The 24,632-nt window shown below is 42.5% G+C and overlaps 1 protein-coding gene across 1 annotated transcript; it reads right to left on the reverse strand.

The window, feature by feature from the left end:
- Positions 1–4,340: 4,340 nt before the first annotated feature.
- dusp14 (dual specificity phosphatase 14) lies at positions 4,341–6,346 on the reverse strand. The gene has a single exon (XM_020519849.2). It carries the CDS (start codon positions 6,210–6,212, stop codon positions 5,604–5,606), a length of 609 nt encoding a protein of 202 aa, XP_020375438.1. The 5' UTR covers positions 6,213–6,346; the 3' UTR covers positions 4,341–5,603.
- Positions 6,347–24,632: the final 18,286 nt, after the last annotated feature.

Consider the following 24,632-nt stretch of genomic DNA (forward strand, 5'->3'; position numbering starts at 1 on the left):
AGTGATGCTGCATTATGTCCAAAGAATAACCATTCTTCTGTGGTGACTGATAAAACAGAATTGTGCTAACATGTTACTCTATGAATAAAGGCAATGTCTACAGTTCTCGGATTGAAATTCTGACAGGGGAAAGTCTCCGTCAGAAAGCTATGACTGCACTTTCTGCAAGATCACAACATCAATCTGTCTTGGCTACACTGAAGTCCCCGTGAGATTAGCATCAGTGTGGTAGTGTGCCTCTGCACACATAATGCTACGAAATGCCCCTGACTCACCTCATGTTGAATTCCAGAGATTCAGCATTCTTCTGAAGGATCAGCCGATTACCCTGTGCCCCCACACTCAAGCGGGGAACGATGGGAAAGGTTCCTGAACAGGAGATGTCAGGCTTATAGGAGGCCTGTTCAAAATGCTGACTTGTCTGCTTGGTCTGGAAAGACACAGTGGAGAGGAGGGATTTGGATCATTTTACCTTGCTGTATTCTCCAATAGCAACCCAGAGTTGTGGTAATTTGTTCCTTGCCTGGCTAGACAGTGTCAAATGGTACTGGGACACCTCATGAGGTGAGAGACTTCAGTAATTAAATTCCAAGCAATAATCTGCAGTTACTGTTGCAAACTGCCTTTAATCCATATTACTGGACTGGTCTCAATTTATCCAATAAAATCTAACAAAGGAGCTCTAGGCTACCAGAATGCCACTGCTTGTAATGTGCAGTCCCATTTCACCAGACACTCTCACAACTCTGTCCAGAATCTCTGTTCTCTATCTGTCCCTTCAAATGGAACATGTTAGTTTCTCCATTACTTTAACAGAAGATGACCAGTTATTGATTCTATAATTTCATATTAAATTGGTGTAATCAATACCAACTTCTGACCTGTAAACAAATTTTAAAAATTCAATTGTTTTGTAGATCCATTTTTGAGAGGAATGGCTGTGTTTGGTTAATGCTAGGCTGAGGGGACAGAGCTCATAATATAAGGGGAGTCCGGGAGTCCTGTATTCCAGCAGAGTTGAAGCATTCCCAGTTGTCTTCCAAAAAAGCTTATCCTCTCATAAAAGGCTATTTTGATTCTTTTAAAAAATGAATGGTACCACCTTGATGATTGTCCCTTAAAATTTATTTCACAAGCTGTACATTGTAATAAGCATTTTACACCTAGTCTGTATATGGTTCCTCAAAGTCCCACAATTGCATGTACAACAATATTGTATCATATTAGCTCAAATGCCATATTCATTAAACAGCTAATATACAGCACTGGTTATTGCTAAGACACAGCAGTTTAAAACCTATACAGGTGGATGTCAGTCAGCTGGGCAGTTAGTTTGCAATGCAGAGTGATGCCAACAACGTGGGTTCAATCCTCACACCATCTTAGGTCACCATAAAGGATTCTCCTTTGCAACCTCTCCCCTCTGAGAGGTCTGGTGAAACCACCACCAGCTGTTTCTCTCTAACGACTAAGCAGTAAGGACGATGGCAACTTTACCTTTATATATAAAAAGAAATTCATTCATTGGGCTTTCTGACCTTTGGTTGGAAGGATTTTCAATTTACTGCCAACCCAAATCAGCAACAACCTTCAAATCAGCGAAAAACAACTGTCTAGCAGATATTTTCTGACCCGCTGTGCTTTTCCAGCTCCACATGTATTGATTGTAGCTTCCAGCAACTGCAGTCCTTACTGTCTCCAAGTCGCTGAAAACCATACTGCAAAGTCTCTTCTAAGGATGCCCACCTTAAAGAAGTTTTCCTCCTCTCCTCTGAAGAGCGCTCAGTGAGTCTCTCTCCCACTGCAACCCCCTGGTTATCTCCTCTGCCTTGAAGCTGTTCAACCATGTTCTGAAGCAATCTTGCTACTACTGGCACTTCTCCTTCCTCAGTGCCTGTCTACGCAGCTTCACCAACTTCAAAATCTCTTCACCCCTCCACCCACCCACCCCGCCCCCCAAACCTGTCCAACTTCCGACTCACCTATCTGCTCCACCCTTCCCTCTGACCAACCACAATAAACCCCCATCTCCATCCACCTTCTCTCCCCTCAGCCCCATCCGCCTCCATTTATTTCTAGGCTCCCCTCCCCAGTCCTGCTGAAGGGTTTTGGCCTGTAACATTGACTTTCTGCTCCTCGGGTGCTCTCTGACCTGCTGTGCTTTTCCAAGTCCACATTTATTGATTTCAGGATGTGCCTTTTTGACAATTATCATGTTAAGGCCATAAAAGGTAGAGATTACTTGAAACAAGTTCCTCTTTAACTGGTTTCCCTTTTATCAAAGGCATAATAATAGGCACTATTGTTATTGTTATTGTTTAATAGGCTGGTGATGAATGTGATGTGACATTCATTATTATAAAACAGCATTCTGTCAGATCAGAATTATGTCTTGTTTAATGTTATAGGGATCCTTATTACATTATGACTTATGAGACTGCCACTTTAAATTGGTTACTGTAAATTTGATTGATCAGCAGTGGAAGAAAAGCCACCAGATATTAAAGACACTTACATCAGCTCCCTTCTCTAAATGATGGGAGTCATAAATGAAATGGTGTAATATAGTGGATTCTGCAGTATTTAACCTTCTGTGTGTTGTTTTGTTTTTACTTTGAATGTATCACAGTTATTATCCTTCTGTTCCCCACAGCAGGAATACAAAACCCTGCATCATGTCTACTTACAGTTAACTGGGTGTTCTGCCTGACACCCAGGCAATACACTACCAGATATTGTATCTGTAAAAAGGTCAAACTAGTACTGAGGTGGATGAAAGGAAAGCAGAAATTTCTGGAAGCCCAGTCAGGTAATAGCTGTGGGAGAAGGACCTGAAATTTTATTTCTCTGTTCCTTATTATCACTAGGGAAAAAGTGTAGAATTTTTAAAAATAAAATCACATGTCCAATATTGTGCTCAATTTCTACAGATATTCCAAGCAAAATTACCTCCAGTTCCTTGGTGTGATCTTGCTGTGCAAAAGGGAGCCATCATAATTCGCCACATGACAGTGACCTCCAAAAATCCCAGTTTCTTTGTCAAGTGCTTCTCAATAATGTTCAACTTTATGACCTAAAGAGACAGACTTGCATTTATGTATCTCCTTTCACAGTCTCAAGACGTCCCAAAGAGCTTTACAGTCGATGAAGTGTTTTAGGCTGTGGGTCACTTTTGCAATGCAGAAAGCTCCCTCAATGTGATAGTGACCAGGCAATCTGTTTTTGAGATGTTGATTAGGGATAATTCTCCTGCTCTTCTTCAAATTAACACCAAGGGATATTTCACATCCACCCATGGTGAACAGAGAAGGCCACAGTTTAACATCATTCAAAATACAGGCCCTCCAGCAGTGCAGCACTCCCTAGGTACTGCACTGAAGTGTCAGTAGATCCTTGCAATTGGGCACTAGACTTTAAATGGTCAGGAATTCTTCCTTCCAAGACCTAACTTCTATCTGAAGGTCCCAGTGCTGCAAGTCTTCAAACCAAAAGTGCAGCAGGGTTTAGACTCCAGGTAGATGCTTAAACTTGGATAGTTCTGATAGAATTCTGATGGTACCATCACATAACTAGCCCAACTACAACCACCTCACCCATACCATCACTGGGCACCTAACATCTCCCTCCACACGACATCCCACTTCCCAGCACAAAAGGTCCAAAAGATATTTATGTGAAGCGATGTACTAGTGACTTCAAAGTCAATTTTGATGGAGGTAATTCAGCAATCCTGAGTACTAAGTTGGCCTGAATGGATCTAACGTTCTGATATTATCCAAAGAATAACACGTCATAGGGTCACCCACACTCTTAGGTCTAACTAGTCCACGTCGAGCAAACATCCCAATCTGATCAAGCCCATTTGCCAGCATTTGGCCCATATCCCTCTGAACCTTTCCTTTCACGTACCCATCCAGATGTGTCTGAAACGTTGATCTTTTCTTTCTCTTTAATATACTTCTGTGCTTTCATCGAATTTTCCACCTTATCATAGGGCAGACTGGCACTGAACAACACAGAGTTTAAATTGTGGTCAGGCTCCAGAAAAACAATTGTTCTTCTGTCATGACATTGATAGAAATGATCACATTATCGTAGAATAACCTTGGTGGTGATTAGTTTTTAAATATGCATAATGCATAGCAATGTGTTTTTACTTTCAATAGTCAAAACATCCATTGTTAGTACACAGAAGATAAACTCTATTCAAAAAAGGTGTCGTCAACAGAGCTGGAGAAGATAGGATTGGTTATTTATTGTTGTACAATTGAGCTACAGCACAAGGTGTAGGATCAACAGATCTAGCGCAGAAAGGCAGATCAAAATAGACAAACAGACAATACTTTATACAAAAAAAAGTTTATTTTTTTTTTTAAAGTTGTACATTATTGATAGACCTCTTCCTACATCGCAATTTTCATCAAAGAAAAAAGGAATTACAAGCAGTTCTGCAGATAAATTTAAATTTCATTTAGTGTTCTCACACTGCCTGGATTACCTTTGTTCAGCTTTACAGACACTCTCAAGCATAGACCATTCAATACATCATTTAGACAATGTGCTTAAAAAGACAAAAGTTTCTACAAGTCCCACACTGGTCTGAGTGATCTACAGCTGCCCAGAAATACAATCAAAAGTTGCTCACAGGGTAAAGGGGAGGAGAAAATGTGCACATTACAGTATAGTGAGGTTGACCTCACCAACAGAAACTGTGCTGGCATGTGGAAGAGTGAACACCCGGAATTTAAAAAAAAAGCCCCATGAGAAATGTACACCACTGTGAAATATCTAAGCACTTACTGCATAAGCAAATAATCTCTCTCAACTGCAATAGATCCACAAATTAAACCAATCTTTCGTGAGTCCCTGTTATAGAATGAGGGCTCAATTCTCTTGTAGAATCACAACGCAAAACAGCAGCGCATTTTATGTTTCACTGACTATACTCAGACCACACATGATATTTAAACAGGCAAGCACTCTCTGCTGGTTTCAACTCATCTTTCAGGTAGATCTCATAAAAGGTAGTACACATGACGCAACAATAACGCAGCAGTGCAAATCGGATCATTAGATCTACAGTTTACTTCTTGTTCAAATGAACTTTCACTGTGATCGTCCCAAGTTCATAGCAGCAGCTTACAGTGGGAGGAGGAGAGATTCGGAGACTGTTTGAAGTTTGTACAATAATCCACAAACCAAGCAAAACTCTCTCCATTCCAAAGTCCTGTCCACTTCAATATCAGAAATGTTAATATCTGCCTGTGTGTCCCACTGAAAGGACTCTGATAAAAACATTAAAGACAAAATAATTAGAATTAAATTTTAGAAATACATCTATATTTAAAAATAAATACAAAGAAATTAATTCCACTATTAAAAGCTGTAGAAAGCCCAGCAACTTTTAATGGATTTACAGTATTCTGAATCACTGGTTTATCTGAGGGCCTTGTGGGATACAGAACAATTGACGTTCAATCCATTTACAGTGGATTTAGCGGTGTCTACACGTTAATATTTTCCATCAGATTTATTATCCTTTGGGAGCCTTTAAATCCTTTTGTTTTTGAAAACAGCGGTACAGATTAGTCCCTCAAATTGTGTTAAATGCCCCAAAAAGGAGTTAGGTTCCTGGTTTCCTTTTCATAAATGTCAGGGATTACCCCGATAGGAGACTGCACCATTTTAACACTGTTCTTGCCAAATAGTTTCCGTTCGTATTCTATCAGTTGCCTCCAGAAGCCCACGTTGGGCCGGATGATGGGGCGACGAGATTTGACCCAGTTATGAGCCTCAAGGAGGGAGATCTTATGGAACTTCATCAGGTAGGCAATGCAGAGGGAGGCTGATCTGCTCACGCCCGCAACACAATGGACCAAAGCCGAGCCATGCTTTTTACTGACGCTGTGGATTTTATCGGCGATGCTGTCAAAATACAGAGAGATGGGGGCATGCGGCAGGTCAGCGACAGGCACTTTGACGTACTCCACCTCAGGCCAGTTGGCATTGGGGATCTCCATGGTTGCATTAATGATGCAGGTAATGCCCTTCGACAGGACCAGGTTGCGATTGGTGGCTGCGTTGCCACTGCAGAGGTAGAGGCATGGGGTAATTTGAGCGATCCCACCCAGGACTCCCCCAGTTACCAGCCGGGGCTTGGAAGAGGGACCTGGTGGGGTCCGGTGGAAGAAGCTTTGGCTCCGGGAACTCATCGGAACGTTGCCTCAACAGGTAGGTGCGGTAGAATACTGGAGAGGCCTCAATACTTCTCCACTGGAGTTAAGCTTCTGGCCAGTTGGCTGTCCTTCCACTCATGTTATTGGTCCTGAAAAATAGAGTTTTTTTTTTAAAAGAAATGTTATTACATCAAATCATTTGTGTGGCCAACAACTCAAACCAATAAACAGAAAAAGGCCATCTATTCACCAATAGATTTCTATAAAACCATCCAGCAGAAAAGGTAAGATAAGATCCTCTCAGTACAATTCTCACAATTGCCTCTGGGAAAGTCACTTTACCTCACATACGCCTGCCCTCAAAATAATTCTCACGTGTGAGCAATGGAACAAACTTTGGGAAGAGTTCATTTGGATCAGGAAAGCAAGACTGCTTTTGGTGAAGTGCATCTGAAATCTGAAGTGCAAAGGGACTTGGGAGTTCTAGTCCAGGATTCTCTCAAGGTAAACTTGCAGGTTGAGTCAGTAGTCAGGAAGGCAAATACAATGTTGGCATTTATTTAGAAAAAGATGTACTTCTGAGGCTTTATAAGCCACTGGGTCAAACCACATTTAGAGTTTTGTGAGCAATTTTGGGCTCCATATCTCAGGAAGGATGTATTGACCCTGAAGGAGGTTCATGAGAATGATCTCAGCAATGAAAGGCTTAACACGTGGGAAACATTTGAGGACTCAAACTATACTCATTGGAGTTTAGAAGGATGAGGGGGGATCTAATTGAAAATTACAGAATACTGAATGGCCTGGACAAAGTGGACATTGGAAAGGTGGTGTTTCCATTAGCAGGCGAGACTAGGACCTGAAGGCACAGCTTTAGAGTGAAGGGAAGACCTTTTAGAACTCAGCTGAGGAGAAACTTTTTCAGCCAGAGAGTGTGGTGGATTTGTAGAATTCATTGCCACAGAAGGCTGCAGAGGCCAGGTCATCGAGTTTATTTTAAGACAGAGATAGATAGGTTCTTGAATGTCAAAGGGATCAAGGGTTACAGGGAGAAAGCAGGAGAGTTTGGTTGAAAAACTTATCAGCCAGGGTTGAATGGCGGAGCAGATTCGATGAGCTGAATGGCCCAATTTCAGCTTATGGTGTAAGGGGAGAATTAGGACTACGTAAATACTGGCATTCCTCTAGGTGAGACAGGACTTTGATATGGGAAGGCTGATGAGTAGGAAGGCCTTATTGCCTTTCTTCCCATTAAAGGCTTCAATCCACAAAGCATTCACTTCCCTCCAGAAACCATTGACCTTTCTCCCCACGCGTTTCTGAAGCCCTCGCAGTTCTTGGCCATGAGAGTTCGGAGGGCCATTGAGAAATCCCCAGAAGAGGCCAGGACCAGTCCCAGTCAAACTCCCTTGACCTGCCATCTTCCTACAGGAATTCCTGCATATGCAGTCAAAAATCCCAGCTGAAAACCAGCCTCCATATCCTAACCTCCATCCCTTGTACCACTGGAGAAGATATTTCGGGGATTTATGAATGAGAATGGGTCGGACAGAGATTGCAGGAGTGCCTCGCCTCCCTGAGCCTGAACTGTGTCTTGAAAGTTGTGTGCGGCCTTTTTTCCTACCGTTGTTCTCTTGAGAAACCGTTGCATTAAAATGATTTGTGCTCCAAGCAGAAGTATCATTTGTGGTTGTTTGCCAAGCTGCTAAAAATCTGTGGACTGAAACAGAACAGCTTTGTCTACAAAGATAGAAGCAGAGAGAGGAAGACCAGAGTGGATACATAAAATCTGAAGTAGCAGCAATAGCGAGAGAGAGAGAGACACACAAAGACAGACAAGTGTCAGAAAGTAGCGATGGAGTCGGGGTGGGGCAGAAGGAAGATCAGAGAAAGAAAGGGGCCAGAGATATGTTTTTAAAAAACGAGAATTTAAAGGAGAAGCCTTGCAGTGTCTGCAATATTTCATCCACATTCTTTACCCACCCCTGCATTTTGTTTTAATTAGTTTGAGAGATGTGGGTGTCACTGGCTGGGTCAGCATTTATTGTCTGTCCCTAATTGTCAGAGAGAAGGTGGAGATGAGCTGCTTTCTTGAACCACTGCAAACCTGTCATGTAAATACAATTTCTAGGGAAACAATTCTGCAATAATCTCTACTTTTAAAAAAAGTACAGAAAGCAATTTGTATTAGTAAACTCTCTCAAACACAAGAAGGAAGTGTCGCTATGATGCTAATAAAAAAAAGAGGAAGGCTTACAAAACACTGGTTGGGTTAGTTACAGATCAGAAAACAGACTAACACATTAGGTGCTTAGCAACAGGCCACACTGGACTCAGGTCCAGTTCATTGTTCAAAATCAAAAATCGGCTTTTAATTATATGTGTGTATTCTTGACCGAAATCATTTTTATGAAGAGAACTGACTTATGAGGGAGAGAAAGAATAGTGTACAAGTAGGTTGGTCTGATTGGTTGAGAGCAAGGGAACGGGCTGGGAATTAGTGTATGCGTCTGCTCTGCAGGTAAAATGGTCACAACATATAAATGAAGAGTGGGACGAATCCAGCACCCCGAATCTGAGCAGCTGTTGATCTCACTGTTAAATATACAAGCTCGGAACTTAATGCCTGCTGAAGGGCCTTGTGGAGAAATGTAATGCTCTATGTAGCAGGGCCCTCTGGTCTTTTCCATATGATACCCTTAGTGACCACGAACATAAAACAAGTGGACTAAGCACTATTCCTGCATGTGGGAGGCAGGAGGTCCACAAGTGCTACTCTGACTCGGCGGGAGTCACAAAACAGCGTCCCCACCCTCCATGATCCAAATCTAATCTTTCTCACCGAGGCCCTAGGGCAAGTGGAATGACTGCAGGTAGAGTGGTGACGAGGGCCTGGCAGCTCATCAATCCTCAGGCCTCTTGGCTCAAACCAAAAATGGGGCCCCCAATCAAAATCTATTCACTGCATTCAGTAAAACAAACTTTTTCCTGCCTCAGTACCATCGCTTTGGAAAACTACAACAGATTATAAACATTACGAAGTACTTGGGGTGGCACGGTGGTTAGCACTGCTGCCTCACAGCGCCAGGAACCCGGGTTCAATTCCACCCTCGGGCGACTGTCTGTGCAGAGTTTGTACATTCTCCCTGTGTCTGTGTGGGTTTCCTCCCACAGTCCAAAGATGTGCAGGCTAGATGGATTGGCTGTACTAAATTTCCCATAGTGTTCAGGGATGTGTAGATTAGGTGGGTTTATAGGGGTATGGGTCTGGGTGGGATGCTCTGAGGGTCGGTGTGAACTTGTTGGGCCGAAAGGCCTGTTTCCACACTGTAGGGATTCTATGATCTTCTATAATTCTATGATCTATGATAACAAGCTTATTGAGCTCACCCAGTGTTCCACACACATATTCCACATGTGCCTCCTCTTCATCCAACTTTATTCAGGTTTTATTCTATTGTTTTCTCTCTCATGTTTGTATCTAGCATCTCCTCAATGGCTATTTGCCTTGGTGGAGGGCTCTATGTTCCCACCAGGCCGAGCTGTTTGGCTCAGCACCATTTGGAGCGTGCACTGCCATGGACTGAAGAAACTTTGACAATGAGGGGCATCACTGTGGTGATCTATATAGGAATGCTCACCAAGATGGCTGCCGATCGCTTCAGTGAAATGCCGGAGTGTGTGTGTGTGTGGGAGGAAGAATTTTCAAAGATATTGGCTTCCTGCAAAGCAGTACAGGAACGGGGAGATTGTACAGAAACAGTTTGTGTGGTTACCATAGTGACAGCACCTTTGCAAAACCATTTTGAGCAAAGAGCCTGGACCCACAAGCCTAGCAGAATCAGAGCACGCTGAACACGTACTGTGGTATGGTCATAATGTCGCTGGATTAATAATCCAGGGGTTCTGCTAATGCTCAGATTCAAACTCCACCACTGCCACTATAACTGGTGGAATCCAAACTCAAAAAGAATCTGCAAAGGAGAGCTACTTCCACTAAAATGGTGACCATGAATAAAAAAAACTGACCTGTTTAGGGAAGGAAATCTACCACCTTTAGAGACTCCAACCTACATTTGACTCCTGACCCATTGTGACTGACACTCGTGCCCCCTGAAATGGCTTAGCCAATCACCTCAGTTCAAGGGCAATTAGGGGTAGGCAACAAAATCCTAGCCTTGCCGGCAACATCCACATTCTACGAAACAACAACAAAAACAAAAACCAAGGGTATTCCCTTCATCCCATTATTCTTCAGTCATGCAGCATTTTCTCCTTGACTCCCACTTCCTTGTACTAACATTTCTTCAATAATTGAAACGACTTCATCTTAATTTGTATTGAAAGGGAGACCACATAAATCCCTGAGGACTATGTTGACAGGATCAGAAGGAAGGTGAGTTGCGAGAAGAATAATCACCAATGTATCCCAGGTAAGCCACGACAGATTCATTTACAATTCTGAACACTCTTTTAGGCCTTTCCATGAAAATAAATTCTGATTGCCTTCTTTACAGTCTGAAGAACTTCCCTCAAATTCCTAATAAAATTGGAAAAAAAAAATGTAGGCAGAGCACTGTGGATTGCTCAACAAAACGACATACGGGAGCAGTCCAAAAGCTTCATGCAAGCCAACCTTCCATCTATTGGCTCCATCTATATTTCTCACGGCCTCAGGAAAGCCAGCCAATATCAAAAACACCCCCTACCTCCCCGGTTATAATCTCTTCCAACCTCTTCTGTAGGGCAGAAGATACAAAGGCTTAATCACATGTACGAACATATTCAAGAACGGCTTCTTCCCTGCTGTTAAGACTTTTGAACGGACCTCTCAAATCTTAAATTCAATATTGGCCTTGCTCTTTATGCGCCTTCACTATAACATTGTATTCCTCAATAAAAGCCGAAAGAACTGCGGATGCTAAGTCAGAGAGAAAAATAGAAATTGCTGGAAAAGCTCAGCAGATCTGGCAGCACCTGTGGAGAGAAAACTCCAATTTCTCTCCATAGATGCCATCAGAGCAACTGAGCTTTTCCAGCAATCTCTATTTTTTTGTCTCTGACATTGTATTCCTTGCTCTGTTCTATTACCCTTACACGTGTTGTATGCTAGGATCTGCCCTCACTGCACACAAGACAAAACTGTTCACTCTTCCTAGGTACATGTGACATTAATAAAATCAAATCAAAAAACCAAGTTAGAAACTCTCAGCTCTAATAGCAAGGACACCAATTTCCTAACAACAGAAGAAATGCCTTGGCAAATGCTGGGTCAAAAAGATCTGGTCTGATTGGTGTGTATCCCATGCTTCATTGTTACAGTTCAGGAAGATTAACATTCATGGACATGCCATTAAAGTAGAAATATTCTTTTAAAAACACTGGAAATAAGAAATAAATCAGAAAAAAATGGAGATTCATTCATCCACGGAATAAGGGCCTCACTGATTAGGCCAGCATTTATTGCCCATCTCTGATTTCCCAGAGGGCAGTTAAGAATCAACCACTTTGCTGTGGGTCTGGAGTTACATGTAGGTCAGACCAGGTCCGTTTCCTTCCCTTAAAAAGGACATTAGTGAACCAGATGGATTCTTCCTGATAATCAGCAATGGTGTCGTGGTCATCATTAGAGTCATAATTCCAGATTTTTAAAAAATTTTGAATTCAAATTCCATCATCTGCCATGTTGGGATTCGAACCGAGGTCCCCCAGAACATTACCTAGGCTCTGGATTAACCGTCCAGCAATAATACCATTCGACCATCACCTCCCCTTTAATCCAGCAGCATTCAAGCAGAGGAAAGTCTGGCTAAGGTTTCGGTGCTGACCTTTCAATTAAACCCCAAATACCTAACTGTTGTTTGCCCTTTGCAGGTGCTGAAATACCTTCCTGTGATCTCAGTAGGTCATCTGGGTCCTCCTGAATCTGCACAGAGTGATTCCTGGCTCATTTTGAAATGTTTAGCCAATGTAACTGGCGATTAAGCAGTGACATGCATTTGTACAGCACCTTCCAAAACACTTCGCGGTCTTCAAATGCACTTTCACAGTCAAACTACTTTTGTCTCTCAAGTGTTGTCACTGTTGTAATACAGGGAAGTGTCACATGTATTGGTTTGTGCACAAATGGGTTATAACCATTTATAATCCACCTCGATATTTAAAGATACAAGGGTCAGTGCAGACCCTCTCACTGTGATTCCTAATTACAGGATCAACACAGTGCTCAGAAGAGGAGTTTAGAATTAGTTACGATTCAGGATAAATATTGAAGTTGAGGGTGGCAAAAGCAGACCACGAGCCTTGTTTACCCATGTTTATTACAAATTAATAATGCATTTTGTGTGATTAAGTATTTATAAACCAGCTCTGCTTAAAAGGGACATAGTAGGAACTGCAGAGGCTGGAGAATCTGAGATAACAAGGTGTGGAGCTGGATGAACACAGCAGGCCAAGCAGCATCAGAGGAGCAGGAAGGCTGACGTTTCGGGCCTAGACCCTTCTTCAGAAAAGATTTTTCTGAAGAAGGGTCTGAAATGTCAGCGATCCTGCTCGGCCTGCTGTGTTCATCCAGCTCTACACCTTGTTATCCCTTGCTTAAAAGGGAATTGTTTTAAAAATACAAAACACAGCACGACTGCTGAATTCACAGTGGGGGGCTCACTCAGAGGAGATGTGCTCAGCTGACGCTCGGTGCTGGCCAAAACGAAAATGAAACTAACCGGCGGCTGTGAGGAGGGCGTCCTGCACAGTTCCAGCTCAAACCAGTTTCAGAACAGAGGACGTCATCCAGGTCGCACAGCTGCCATTGTCAAATCGCTGTGCTTTGTGACTGGGAAATACTGACCCACACCAATCATTTCAAACTTCAATTCAATTCGTGGTGCTTTGCGAATTATTTTCAGAAGCAGACTCTGAACCAGCAACCATCGCACAGTGTGTACAAGCCAGAATTTAAGATGGGTTTTGATCAAGAATCGACAGAAGTGATAAGGAATGTCTCTTTCTCCGTATAAATTGCTATAAATGTAGAGAGTAGACATTGCAGGGTTCTTGCTCGACGTTAATTAGATCAGGGATTTTTTCCCTTCTTTTTTGGGCCTCCTGGTCAGAGGTAGGAACTCTACCACTGTGCCATAAGAGGACCCCTCCATTGGTCTTGTTGTTTTTCCTCCCAAGGCCAAAGAATGCCATTTATTTTGTCTTTCTTTATCACAACTCCTGTGCTATTTTATATAATTGAGAGACAGACATGAGTGTGTTTTTATATTAAAAAAATATAGTGGCATGGGAAGAATACACCATTAGGTATTTACTTTATTATACATATTTTCCAACACCAGGGAATGTGGAATATTACCCACACGTGGACACTGTGGCCCTTTAATGCTTTTGCTCGACTAGCTATTTCAACAGTGGCTGTTGTACGGGAGGTAGAAAACTCCTACTAAGGGGGTGGGAGATGATCATGTTGGGTAACTATGGTCATGCAGACCATGGAGACCGGTTCACCCTGGGTGGTTCTGGCAGAGTTGGCCAACCAGGGCACAGCAGCACAGTCTGGTGAAGGAGCAACCATCCCGAGACAAGGCACCAGGGCACCCTTCCCAAGGACTAACGTGGCATTACCGGAGATCAAAACCTCAGTGCTCCAACTGCTCGGCCAAACAGCAGCACCATGAAACCCAAAAGATTGTAAGAAATAGAAGTAGGAGTAGGCCATTCAGCCCCTCCATTCGACAGGATCATCGCTGATCCGACATCTCTTGTCCACTTTCCTGCCTTTTCCCCATAACCCTCGATTCCCCGACTGATCAAGAATCTCTCTCAGAGTTAAACATACACAAGGAGGCTGACCACACAGCTCTCTGTGGCAAGGAATCACTAAGACTGTCAACCCTCATGGAGAAGAAGTTCTTCCTCACCTCAGTCTTAAATTGGTGTCTCTGTTTCCTCTGTCTGGGCAGAGGAGATATTTGAGCTTGCGACCAAGATGGTAGTGAGCTGGCATTTCATCCAAGTCGCCCGCAGAGATTCTGTCATGGCAGGGTCTTCTAGAGGTGACCACTTGCTCCTTGTGGGACTGCATGGATGGTCCCATGGTTAAACCTTGCATACTTCATTTCCAACTTGCAAAGCCCAGAGAAGATACAAGCCCAGTCTCTAACTTTGTGTCAAAGCCATCCTAACTCTCCTGGCCATGCTCCTAGACGCTTGTGTTAAAGTGTAGCTCCACATGAAGAGCCCTTGCCCCCAACCCTCTGGTGCCAGTTTCAGAGCTGGTAAATGTTGGTGTGAATTTGATTGACAGCCTGCACTGTGCAATTCTCCCTCTTTGACATTGCCTTCCATTCCCCAAGGAATGATTGGAGCCTCCGGTGGTGTTTAAATGGGACTGAAAATAATGGGCAAGTGTTAACAGTCAGTGGTTTGCGTTAACATTTAGCAGCAACAGATGGTTGTGCAAGCATCCACAATTTGTCTCACACACTGCCTCCGAATATTCCAAACAGTTTAGATTTCACTTGTGTAACCTTTTGAACAACATTTTTTCACGTTCTTTGCACAATATAATGTTGTTCTCAGCGTCATTTACACAGTTCTGAGCTTCCATTTTGTAGACAGATTAAAAATAAATAATTGTAATGGAAACAAATATGTTATATTCACATTCCTCATGTACTCCCATAATCACTGCCATGCCATTTTCTCAAGAAAATTTTGCATAGGCCTGCGATTCCAGCAAAATATTATTAAAACTCATAGGGTTCAGTAAACATGGTTCATTATGCTTGCTTCTTTAGCTTTAAAGTTTGAATAAATAAAAATTGTGCTGTTATCTTTTCTCTTTCCCCAATTTCATAAATCTGATTTTCTAGCTGCAGCCTGAATTCTGGTTTTTTGAACTAGTCAACTATCTAAACAATAATACTGTTGTTGGTTAATGTTAAATCGCTAGTTTAATGAATTGCTAACTGGGCTTATTGAGTAATTGGTTTTCCAATTGCCAACCACTGTTGCTAAAATGGTCAATACCTTAAAAAGAAATATTTTATGCTTCTCAACAAATACATTCCATTGAGACGTTAAAATCTCAACAGGAAAAGTGATCCACCCAGGGCTAATTAAAAAAGGATAATATTAGATTAAAATAAAGGGCTTATAATATTGCAAAGGACAGAGCCCAAGGAGGTTTACAGCCAGCAAACAATAGGGGGAATTGAAAAATAAAGCAACTGATAAAGAGGGAGAAAAATTGATAAACAATTTCTTCTCCTCTCTGATCTAAACTGAAGACTATGAGCTCTGGTTTTGGACAGCCCTCCCAAGGGAAACATTTCTCCTTACACATACACCTGGTCAAGGCCCTCAACAATCTTATTTTCTTGAAAGGATCACCCCTCATTCTCCTGAGCATAGGAGGATGTAGACCTAACCTACTCTGTCTTCTGTACCTTCCCCATAGTCCTGACATACTTTTCAAAACTAAAAGATGTCGCTCAGAACATTCTAAATTGCAAACTAAAGCATATTTTGTCTAGGCCAAGCATTAACCCTTTGCTGTCTGGACATCTTCAGCATGAGGCTAGTAATACACTCTCTCAACTTCAGCTGTGATACAGAACATAAAATGGAAATGTGCGCAACGCATGGTCCCTCTCTTCCTCACACTTGAGATGTTTTTAAGGTACCCTCCTTCCTCCACCAGAGAACAGACAGATGTTTGAACAAAATTAACCGCTTGGGATAATGCTATGTGCTTTTTTCAAAAGTTTAAACAAATGTCACTGTGTTGCAAGACGGGAACACAATTTCCAAACTAAAGTTTCCCTTTTCCTGACATCTCCCAGACCCCTGTCCTCCCTGAAGCACTGATTCATTTGAAGGTCCATCTCCAGAGGGTCAGAGCTGTCTATTCTCCTCAGAGCTCTTTTAAAACGGAGTCCTCTGCTATCCCCTCGTGACTTTCAGCTCCAGACAACAGACCGTGTCCATCAAAGGAAGTATACCCCCTCCCCACCTTACGGATACACACAATCCCACCTTAGGTCAGTTAACTCACACGGACCAGAAATGCAAAGCCCTTTCAAGTAAAACAAATGAGCTGGGCAGTTCGGGCCCTCTTCCAGATGGGACGTTAAAGTTCGAACGTGGTCTCTGTGGAAGATCCAGCAGCACCAGTCTGAAGAGGGACAGGGGAGCTAGCATGTGTCTCCTGGCCAATCCCTCTCCCTCATTCAGCAATTACTTAGCAATAAAACATCCTGGTTATTATCATATTAAAAAAAAGGCAATAGTCACCATAGTCCCATTCCCGTTGGAGAAAAACGCAACAGGTGGTTTAACCTGAGGGTCCCCACGCCTCGCGTGAGGGGAGAGGCTGAGAAGGAATGTTCTTCAGAGTAACCTCAATCAGTGCAGGAATCAAACCCCATGCTGTGGTCATCACAATCCAGCTGTTTAGCCAACTGAGCTAACCGACTCCCCATTCATATCATGGTGCTGCTTGTGGCAGCTTGCTGTACACAAATTAGTTGGGGCATTTTCCACATGGCTCCATACATGTACCTATCTCACCCAGTTCTCAACAGACTGGATAAAGCAAGAAAAGCCTGCATTTATATAGAGTTTTTCACAACCACCGGAAATCACTAAACACTTTACAACCAACACCAGACTTTTTGAAGTGTACTCACGAATGCAAAATTAAAATAAAATCTGGCAGCTAACATACACCCCACAAACAGCAATACAATAACCAGATCATCTGTTTTTGAGATATTGATAGAGGGCTAAATGCTGGCCAGAACAAAGGGCTAGCTCTTGTGCTCTTATTCAAGACTGCATCATGGGATCTTTACCATCAGCTGAATAGGCAGAAGGGGCCTCCATTTAATATTGTATCTGAAAAGCTGCAGGTCCAATAGCACAATGCTCCCTCAGTGCTGCTCGAGTATCAGCTTTGATTTTTTTGTTGCACTCAGGTCCCAGAGTGGGACATGAACCCCGAAACCTTGCTACTTGGAGGCAAAGAGTGTTATCAACTGAGTAACAAGTGACCACTGCATTTCTGTAGCACCATTCACAACTCAGGATGTCCCAAGCACTATGCCATCATGAAGTAACGTTCCATGATTGTTGTAAATGTAGAAAACACGGCAGTCAATTTGCATGCAAAGCTGTGAAATGCTACAATCTCCACGGAGACCAAAAACTTTGAAAGAAACTCAATTTTACAATTAATAACAGAGAATGTGACAACAGATTTTTACATTTGAAGCAATTTACTTTTACAAACAAGGAGTATTGTTGACTAAATATTACAAATGTAGGGAAATTAAACTTTAAAATCACAAAACTGAAAACAAAAGCTATTTTGTCTTTTTGTGCAATTAAAATCACTTCACAGATATAACTTTACACTGTCCTTGAAATAGATATTTCATTTTCTCAGACCTAGTCCAAGGTAATCCCTAGCTCCCAAGGGTTTACTCTATTCTCGTTCTTTCTCAGCATGGGAATTTTTATATCTCAGAGCTATTACAATGAGGTGCTCTTCCCCAAAGATTCTTCCTCACAAACTAGCTAGGCAAATCTTCCAGCATCGTTCAATGCATCAACCCCTCATTACAGCCTTGGTTCAAACGTGGACAAAAGAACTGAATTCCAGAGGTCAGGTGAGAGTGACAGCCCCTGACATCAAGTCTGCATTTGACCGAGTGTGGCATCAAGGAGCCCCAGCGAAATGAGAATCAGGGGTTAAACTCTCCACTGGTTAGAGTCATACCTGGCACATAGGAAGATGGTTTTGGTTGTTGGAGGTCAGTCAACAATGTTCCAGAGCATCTGTGCAGGAGTTCCTCAGGGGAGTGTCCTAGGCCCGACCATTTTCAGCTGCTTCTTAATGACCTTCCCTCCATCATAAAGGTCAGAAGTGGGGATGTTTGCTGATGATTGCACAAGGTTCGGTACCATTCACAACTCCTCAGAGACTGAAACAGTCTAGTCTATGTTCAAATGCAACAATATCTGGATAATATCCAGACTTGGCCTACCAAGTCACATGTGCACCACACAAATGCCAGGCAATGACCATCTCCAATAAGAGGCGATCTAACCACTAGCCTTGACATTCAATGCTGTCACTATCAGTGAATCCCCCACTGTCAACATCCTTGAAATTACCATTGACCAGAAACACGACTCAATTTGCCACATAAACACAGTGGACACATGAGCAGTTCATAGGCTTGGAATACTGTGATGAGTAACTCACCTCCTGACTTCCCAAAGCCTGTCAATCATCTACAAGGCACCAGTCAGGAATGTGATGGAATACTCCCCACTTGCCTGGATGGGTGCACCTCCAACAACATTCAAGAAGCTTGACACTGTCTAGGACAAAGCAGCCTGCTTATCTAGCACCACATCCACAAACATCCACTCTCTCCATCACTGACACTCAGTAGCAGCAGTGCATACTGTCGATAAGTTCCTTAGACAGCACCTTCCAAATCCATTACCACTTCCATCCAGAAGGACAAAAGCAGGAGAAACACAGGAATATCATCACCTGCAAGTTCCCCTCTAAGTTACTCATCATTCCAACATGGAAATATATCGCCGTTCTTTCACTGTCGCTGGGTCAAAATCCCTAAGGGCATTATGGGTCAACCTGCACAGACTGCAGTGCTTCAAGAAGGCAGCTCACCACCACTTTTTGAAGGGCAACTAGGGACAGGCGATAAATGCTGGCCCAGCTAGTGACACTCATGACCCATGGATGAATAAATGATCCCATCTGCATTTCTGTGTACTGAACCACAGTGTCTTGCTGCTGTCTCTCTTGGATCCTGGCAGACTAACCTTGACTGAATTTTCAGGAATATCTTAGACCCTTTCTTAAAGCTCGCGTCCTTGGCAATGTGAATCACTTCATAGAATCACAGAAGCCCTGTAGTGTGGAAACAGGCTCTTCGGCCCAACACGTCCACACCGATCCTCAAAACGTCCCACTGTAACCCTCCTAATCTACACGTCCCTGGACACTAAGGGGTAATTTAGCCTGGCCAATCTACCCAGCCTGCACATCTTTGGACTGCGGGAGGAAAACGGAGCAGACACTGGGAGAAGGTGCAAACTCCACATAGACAGTCACCCGAGGGTGGAATTGAACCCGGGCCCTTGGTGCTATGAGGCAGCAGTGCTAACCACTGAGCCACCGTGCTCCCCTTGTATTTAATCAGATAGAAATGCTGATTAGATCTCCTCAAGGCCCCAACTGTTTTTTTTTGTGGAAGTAAATAGGCAGTTTAAAAGCCAACTTTAGAACAGATCAGATGACCCTCCTTCAGTTGACTTTAAAGACAATCCCGAAACTAAGCTATAAACCTCATAACTGCAAAACCATAAACTGCACCAGAGTAATAACCAGATTACGTTTTTAAATGCCATTTATTTAGGGATAAATATTGGCCAGGGCACGGAGGATAACTTGTTTACTCTTCTAGAAATTTGTGCTATGGGATCTTTATTACCCCCTCGGGTGGGGGCATAGAGAACCTTGGTTTAATGTCTCAGCCATTCCATCAGGTCAGTATTGAACTGGAGTGGGCTTGATGTTTGTAGTGATGTCTCTGGAGTGAAATGCAAACCCACCACGTTCTGATTCAGAGGAGACAGTGCTACTAACTAAGCAGCAGCTGAAACAATGACTAATGCATCTTTCACTATGAAAGCTACAGGCAGTTTGCTATGAGACATGATCATCTGGGTTGTGGGTTACCCTGGACCAATTACTAAAACAAAATTAGAATACTCCTCTCCAGAGGGATATGGACACATTTTCAGCTCATTAAAATGACAGCACTCTGCTTTCAAAAGTCCACAGAGTTGGGCAGAAGGTAATTTTATTTAGCCTCCACTGTGTAAAACTTCTTTCTGTTCAATTTCCTGATCTAATTAGAGCAGGTAATTAATAATTATTGGAAGGATTGTGGAAATATGGAACTCCTGCTAACCACTGCTTTCCACATTAAGCTAACTGAGAGGTTTATAACAATAAATGGGTTCAATAGAACAGTTACAGAGAAACACAAATTTCTTCTAGTGAGGTAATCCAGAATTAGATGGCAATAATTGGGATATTTTACTCATTAACGGGATGAGAGTATCGCTGGTAATGCCGAGATTTATTGCCCATTCTCAAGTGTCTTTAGGAAGTGGTCAGGCACTTCCTGAATCATTAACGTCCAGTTGTTGTAGGTGCACAGTGCGGAGGGGAGGTCCAGGCTTATGACCCAGTGATGGTGAAGGGGCGTGATTCCACATCGGATGGTGAGTGACTGGGAGGAACTTGCAGTTGGTGGTGCTGCCCTTGTCCTTCTGGGGTCCCAGGTTGGAAGGTGCAGTTGGAGGAGCCTTGGTGAGCTGCTGTAGTGCATCCTGTGTATGGTACACACTGCAGGCATAAATGTGCATGAGGCAGGGAAGGGGAATGTTTGAAGGAATTGATGGGCTGCAAATTCAAGTGGGCTGCTTTGTCTTTGATGATATTCATTTTCTTGGGTGGTGTTCAAGTTGCATGCAAAATGTTTGTTTGTGCAACTCCCAAGCAAGGACAGTCAGGATAGAAATCTGGTTATTAACAGTCTAAGCTCTCAGTTTTGACAGTATTCATGTAAGAAGACTCCACAGTTCACATCAATGAGCTGGAGAGAACAATAAAGTTGAACTTTAAGATTTGAAATAGAGCGGATTGTCTTCAGATTTGAGTTTCTGTAAGTGATAGCGTTGGAAAACAGGATGCAACTTTATTTTGCTGTGTTTTAAGATCTTTCTAACTGTGTTCTATATTTAGTTTTTCATCTTGTGTAATCGTCTGTGGTGTGACAATGTTTCAATGAATTGATCAGCATATTAACTCGAAATAAAAATATGATCTATCAAGCCAGATTTCATGATGGGATCTGACTTGCCCCACAGTACCATCAGCCAAGACGATAACATGCGCCACTTAAAAATCCACATCTGAGCTCGGGGCTGTGGCGTGTGGTATGGTGTGCTTTATTATGCAAAGAGTTGCAATGGAACTGACTGCTTTACATCAGCAAGTGTCCCCACTCCCTGACCTTACGGTGGAGGGAAGGTCACTGATGAAGCAACTGAAGATAGCTGGGCCTTGGTCTTTATCCCAAGGAATTCCTTTGGTGATGCCTCATGGCTTCGTGCTGACCACAACCATAACTTGTCTTCCTTTGTGCTAAGTATGGCTCCAGGCCTCCTCCTCTGCCTTTGACAATAAGATTAGCGACTCTCATCTCACCTCGAGTTCTGCTCCTTTATTCATGTTTGGTACAAGGCTGTAATGAGGTCAAGGTCTCAAGCAGAGCTTTGGGAAGTGGCTTGTTGCTGCTGGATAGAGCCGGCGACAACATCTCCCATAAAATTCATTCACAGCCGAGATGGGACAGTAACTGGCCTGATCGGGGTTTCGCCTGCTTTTTATGGACAGGACACGTGAACAAATTTCCACTTTGTTGGGCAGATGCTGCACTGGAATAGCTTGGCCAGAGACACAGCTAGTTCTGTGGCACAAAGCTTCAGCTGTGATGCTGTTGGACCCATAACATTTACAGTATCCAATTCAGTCAGCTGTTTCTTGACATTACTGCGTATAATGAATTGAAAATAATGTTGGTCAAGGCCATCTGGCTGAAGGTGGCTGCAAATTCTCTCTTTTTTTAAAGAAGCATCTGTGCTTTGGACAACCAATAAAAAGGGATGCTTGATTGAGTAGATCTTAAGAAATTTTAAAAACGTAATTTAAAAATGTATTCTTCCGTGGGATGTGGCAGCATTTGTTGCCATTCCTAATTGTCATTGTCTAATGATGAACATGAATTCATTGTTGATTGTTGGAAAAACCCATCTGGTTCACTAATGTCCTTTAGGAAACAAAATCTACCACCCCTACCTGGTCTGGGCTACATGTGACTCCAGACCCACTGCAATATGGCTGAGTCATAACTGTCCTCTGGGCAATTAGGGGTGGGCATTTATTGCTGACCTAAAATCAGCGATACCCACACACCATGAATGAAATTTTAAAAAAAAAAGTGAGGAGCAATCCTTGAGTAGGTACATCCACAGTGCTGTTAGGAAGGGGTTCCAGGATGTTTGACCCAGCAAAATAAACAAAATTGCAAAGTGAGGAATAAGCCAACCAGTTCTCTACCTTTCAAAATGTAATGTGTGTTAACAGAAATTCTGAGTAGACAAGGTCAAAGTCAAGAACTGATACTAGCACACGATGGGCCAAACGGTTTCTTTGTGTTGTGGGTGCTGCCGGCTTCAAATAACTAACCTGTCCTTTTTTTTTTTTACTTATTTCAGAGTTTCCAGTTTTCAGGAACAAACCAGCAAAGAAACATGAGACAAAAATTAATAAAATTCATCTCTATTGACAACTGAAACTTGCCACAAGTCCAGTAGTTTGTTTTGAGTGATTTTTTTAAAAAACGATTCCCTTCAGCATAATTTACTTCTGACCAAGAGGTCCATTTCAAGTCTTTTCCTAAATTAATTGAAGGCCAACTGCTTTCATTTGTAAGCGAAGTTGCTGTAGTCCAACCTGATCAGAGGGCTGCTCTCTCATTACAGAGAGATGGCTGGTGGCGATTTAACCTGAGGGTCACCATACTCTGGCATGGGGAGAGGTTGAGAAGGAGAGTCCCTCATGGTAACTTCAACCAGTGTGGAGATACAGATCCCCATAATAGACCTGTTATAGATATCTTCTGTAAAGTCCTAATTCCTTAGAAAATAGAATGTCCTTAATTGTCATGTGTACTTAAGTACAGCAGTGCAGTGAAAAGTTTTACAATGTTACCTCTTCTGGCACCATCTTAGGTACAAAATACCTAGGTACAAATCTTAGAAACAGAGAGTTACAAAGGACAAAGTTCCAGATAAGTTTGTTTTGGGATCATTCATATTTCATTGTTCAGTAGACAAGACGTGGAAGGAAGTTTTAATCTCTGAATATTGCCATATATTGTTTGTCACCAGTAGTACTTCAGTTCAGATATCTCACACCTGCAGGTACATACCTGATTTAGCACGCACTAAGTTAAAACTGAAGTGAACTCAGCTGGGTGTCTCATGATGACGCAGCTAGATTGAAAAAGATACGTCAGCCAGAATGTGGAGTTCTGTCTGACATGCTAGCACAGATGCATTCTATTTCCATAACACTTAATACCTTATTTTACTAGTTACTTGTCTAACTCCCCCGTGAATGTTGAGATTGATTTGGAAAACCCATTTGTCCTAGAGCTCTCCTGATAACTCTTTCCACTGTTTTAATCTCTACCCTGTTAGCATTCAGGAATAACTCCAAATTGATTCCCCTTGGCATGCATTTAGGAAACAGTGGAAATCATATTGACTACGGGGATTAGAGTAACTGGGCAGTTTGTTTTTGACTGGTGCAGGTTTGATGGGCCAAAGGACCTCTTCTTGTGCTGTAGACCTCTATGACTCCATCAACCCTTTCCAAGTCACGCATTAATAATCTCCACATGTCACTGGCCTCAAGTCGGATTAAATGATCCCAGTGCTAACTAGCTCTGTTGGACAGCTGGCGGTGCCAAGTCATTTCTAAAATCCAGTTAAACTGCACAAGAGATCATCTGTGCAAAGTATTATGGACTGATGTCAAATCTATAGGAAATGGAGCTTGTGATGTACAAAGAATCAGAGTTTTACAGTACAGAAGGAAGCCATTCAACCCTGTGCTGTACTGGCTGTTGAAACAGCTACCCAACTAGCCCCATTCTTCAGCTCTATCTCCACATTCATCACTTTCAAATATATACCCAGCTCTGTTTTGAAACCTTGTATGTTATCCACCTCCACCACTCTCCCAGGCAGCTCATTCCAAATCCTAACAACTCTCCGCACAAAAGTTTCTCTTCAACTCACTCTCTTGCTGAGGATCTTGAAATTGTGACCCCCTACTTACTGACACACCAACTAATGGACACAGAATAAAAACCAAAAGAACTGCGGATGCTGCAAATCAGAAACAAAAACAGAAATTGCTGGAAAGCTCAGCAGGTCTGGCAGCATCTGTGAAGAGGAATCAGAGTTAACGTTTTGGGTCTGGTGACACTTCCTCAAAACTTAATGTTCAGTGACAGGCACACCCTTAAGTACCTAAATTGAGGTGTGTAGATTGTTATCATCCCAAGACAGACTGCTCAATTTATAATACAATCTAGCTTCGGACTACTAATGTATTTTGTAAATTTTGACAAAGTATGAGATCCAAGATACTTATTATGAGACTAGAGCCACAAGATTCAAGGTTGTGAACAAACACTAATAAAACTTAATTATACAGAATTTAAAGAGTAATACAATCTATTATATTGATTTGATTTATTATTGTTA

The sequence above is a fragment of the Rhincodon typus genome, chromosome 26 (assembly GCF_021869965.1).
Source record: "Rhincodon typus isolate 14 chromosome 26, sRhiTyp1.1, whole genome shotgun sequence".
Classification (NCBI taxonomy): domain Eukaryota; kingdom Metazoa; phylum Chordata; class Chondrichthyes; order Orectolobiformes; family Rhincodontidae; genus Rhincodon; species Rhincodon typus.

Bases quoted from the DNA above. Each gene is read 5' to 3' on its own strand.
- dusp14 (XM_020519849.2), bottom strand. From the start codon at position 6,212: ATGAGTTCCCGGAGCCAAAGCTTCTTCCACCGGACCCCACCAGGTCCC.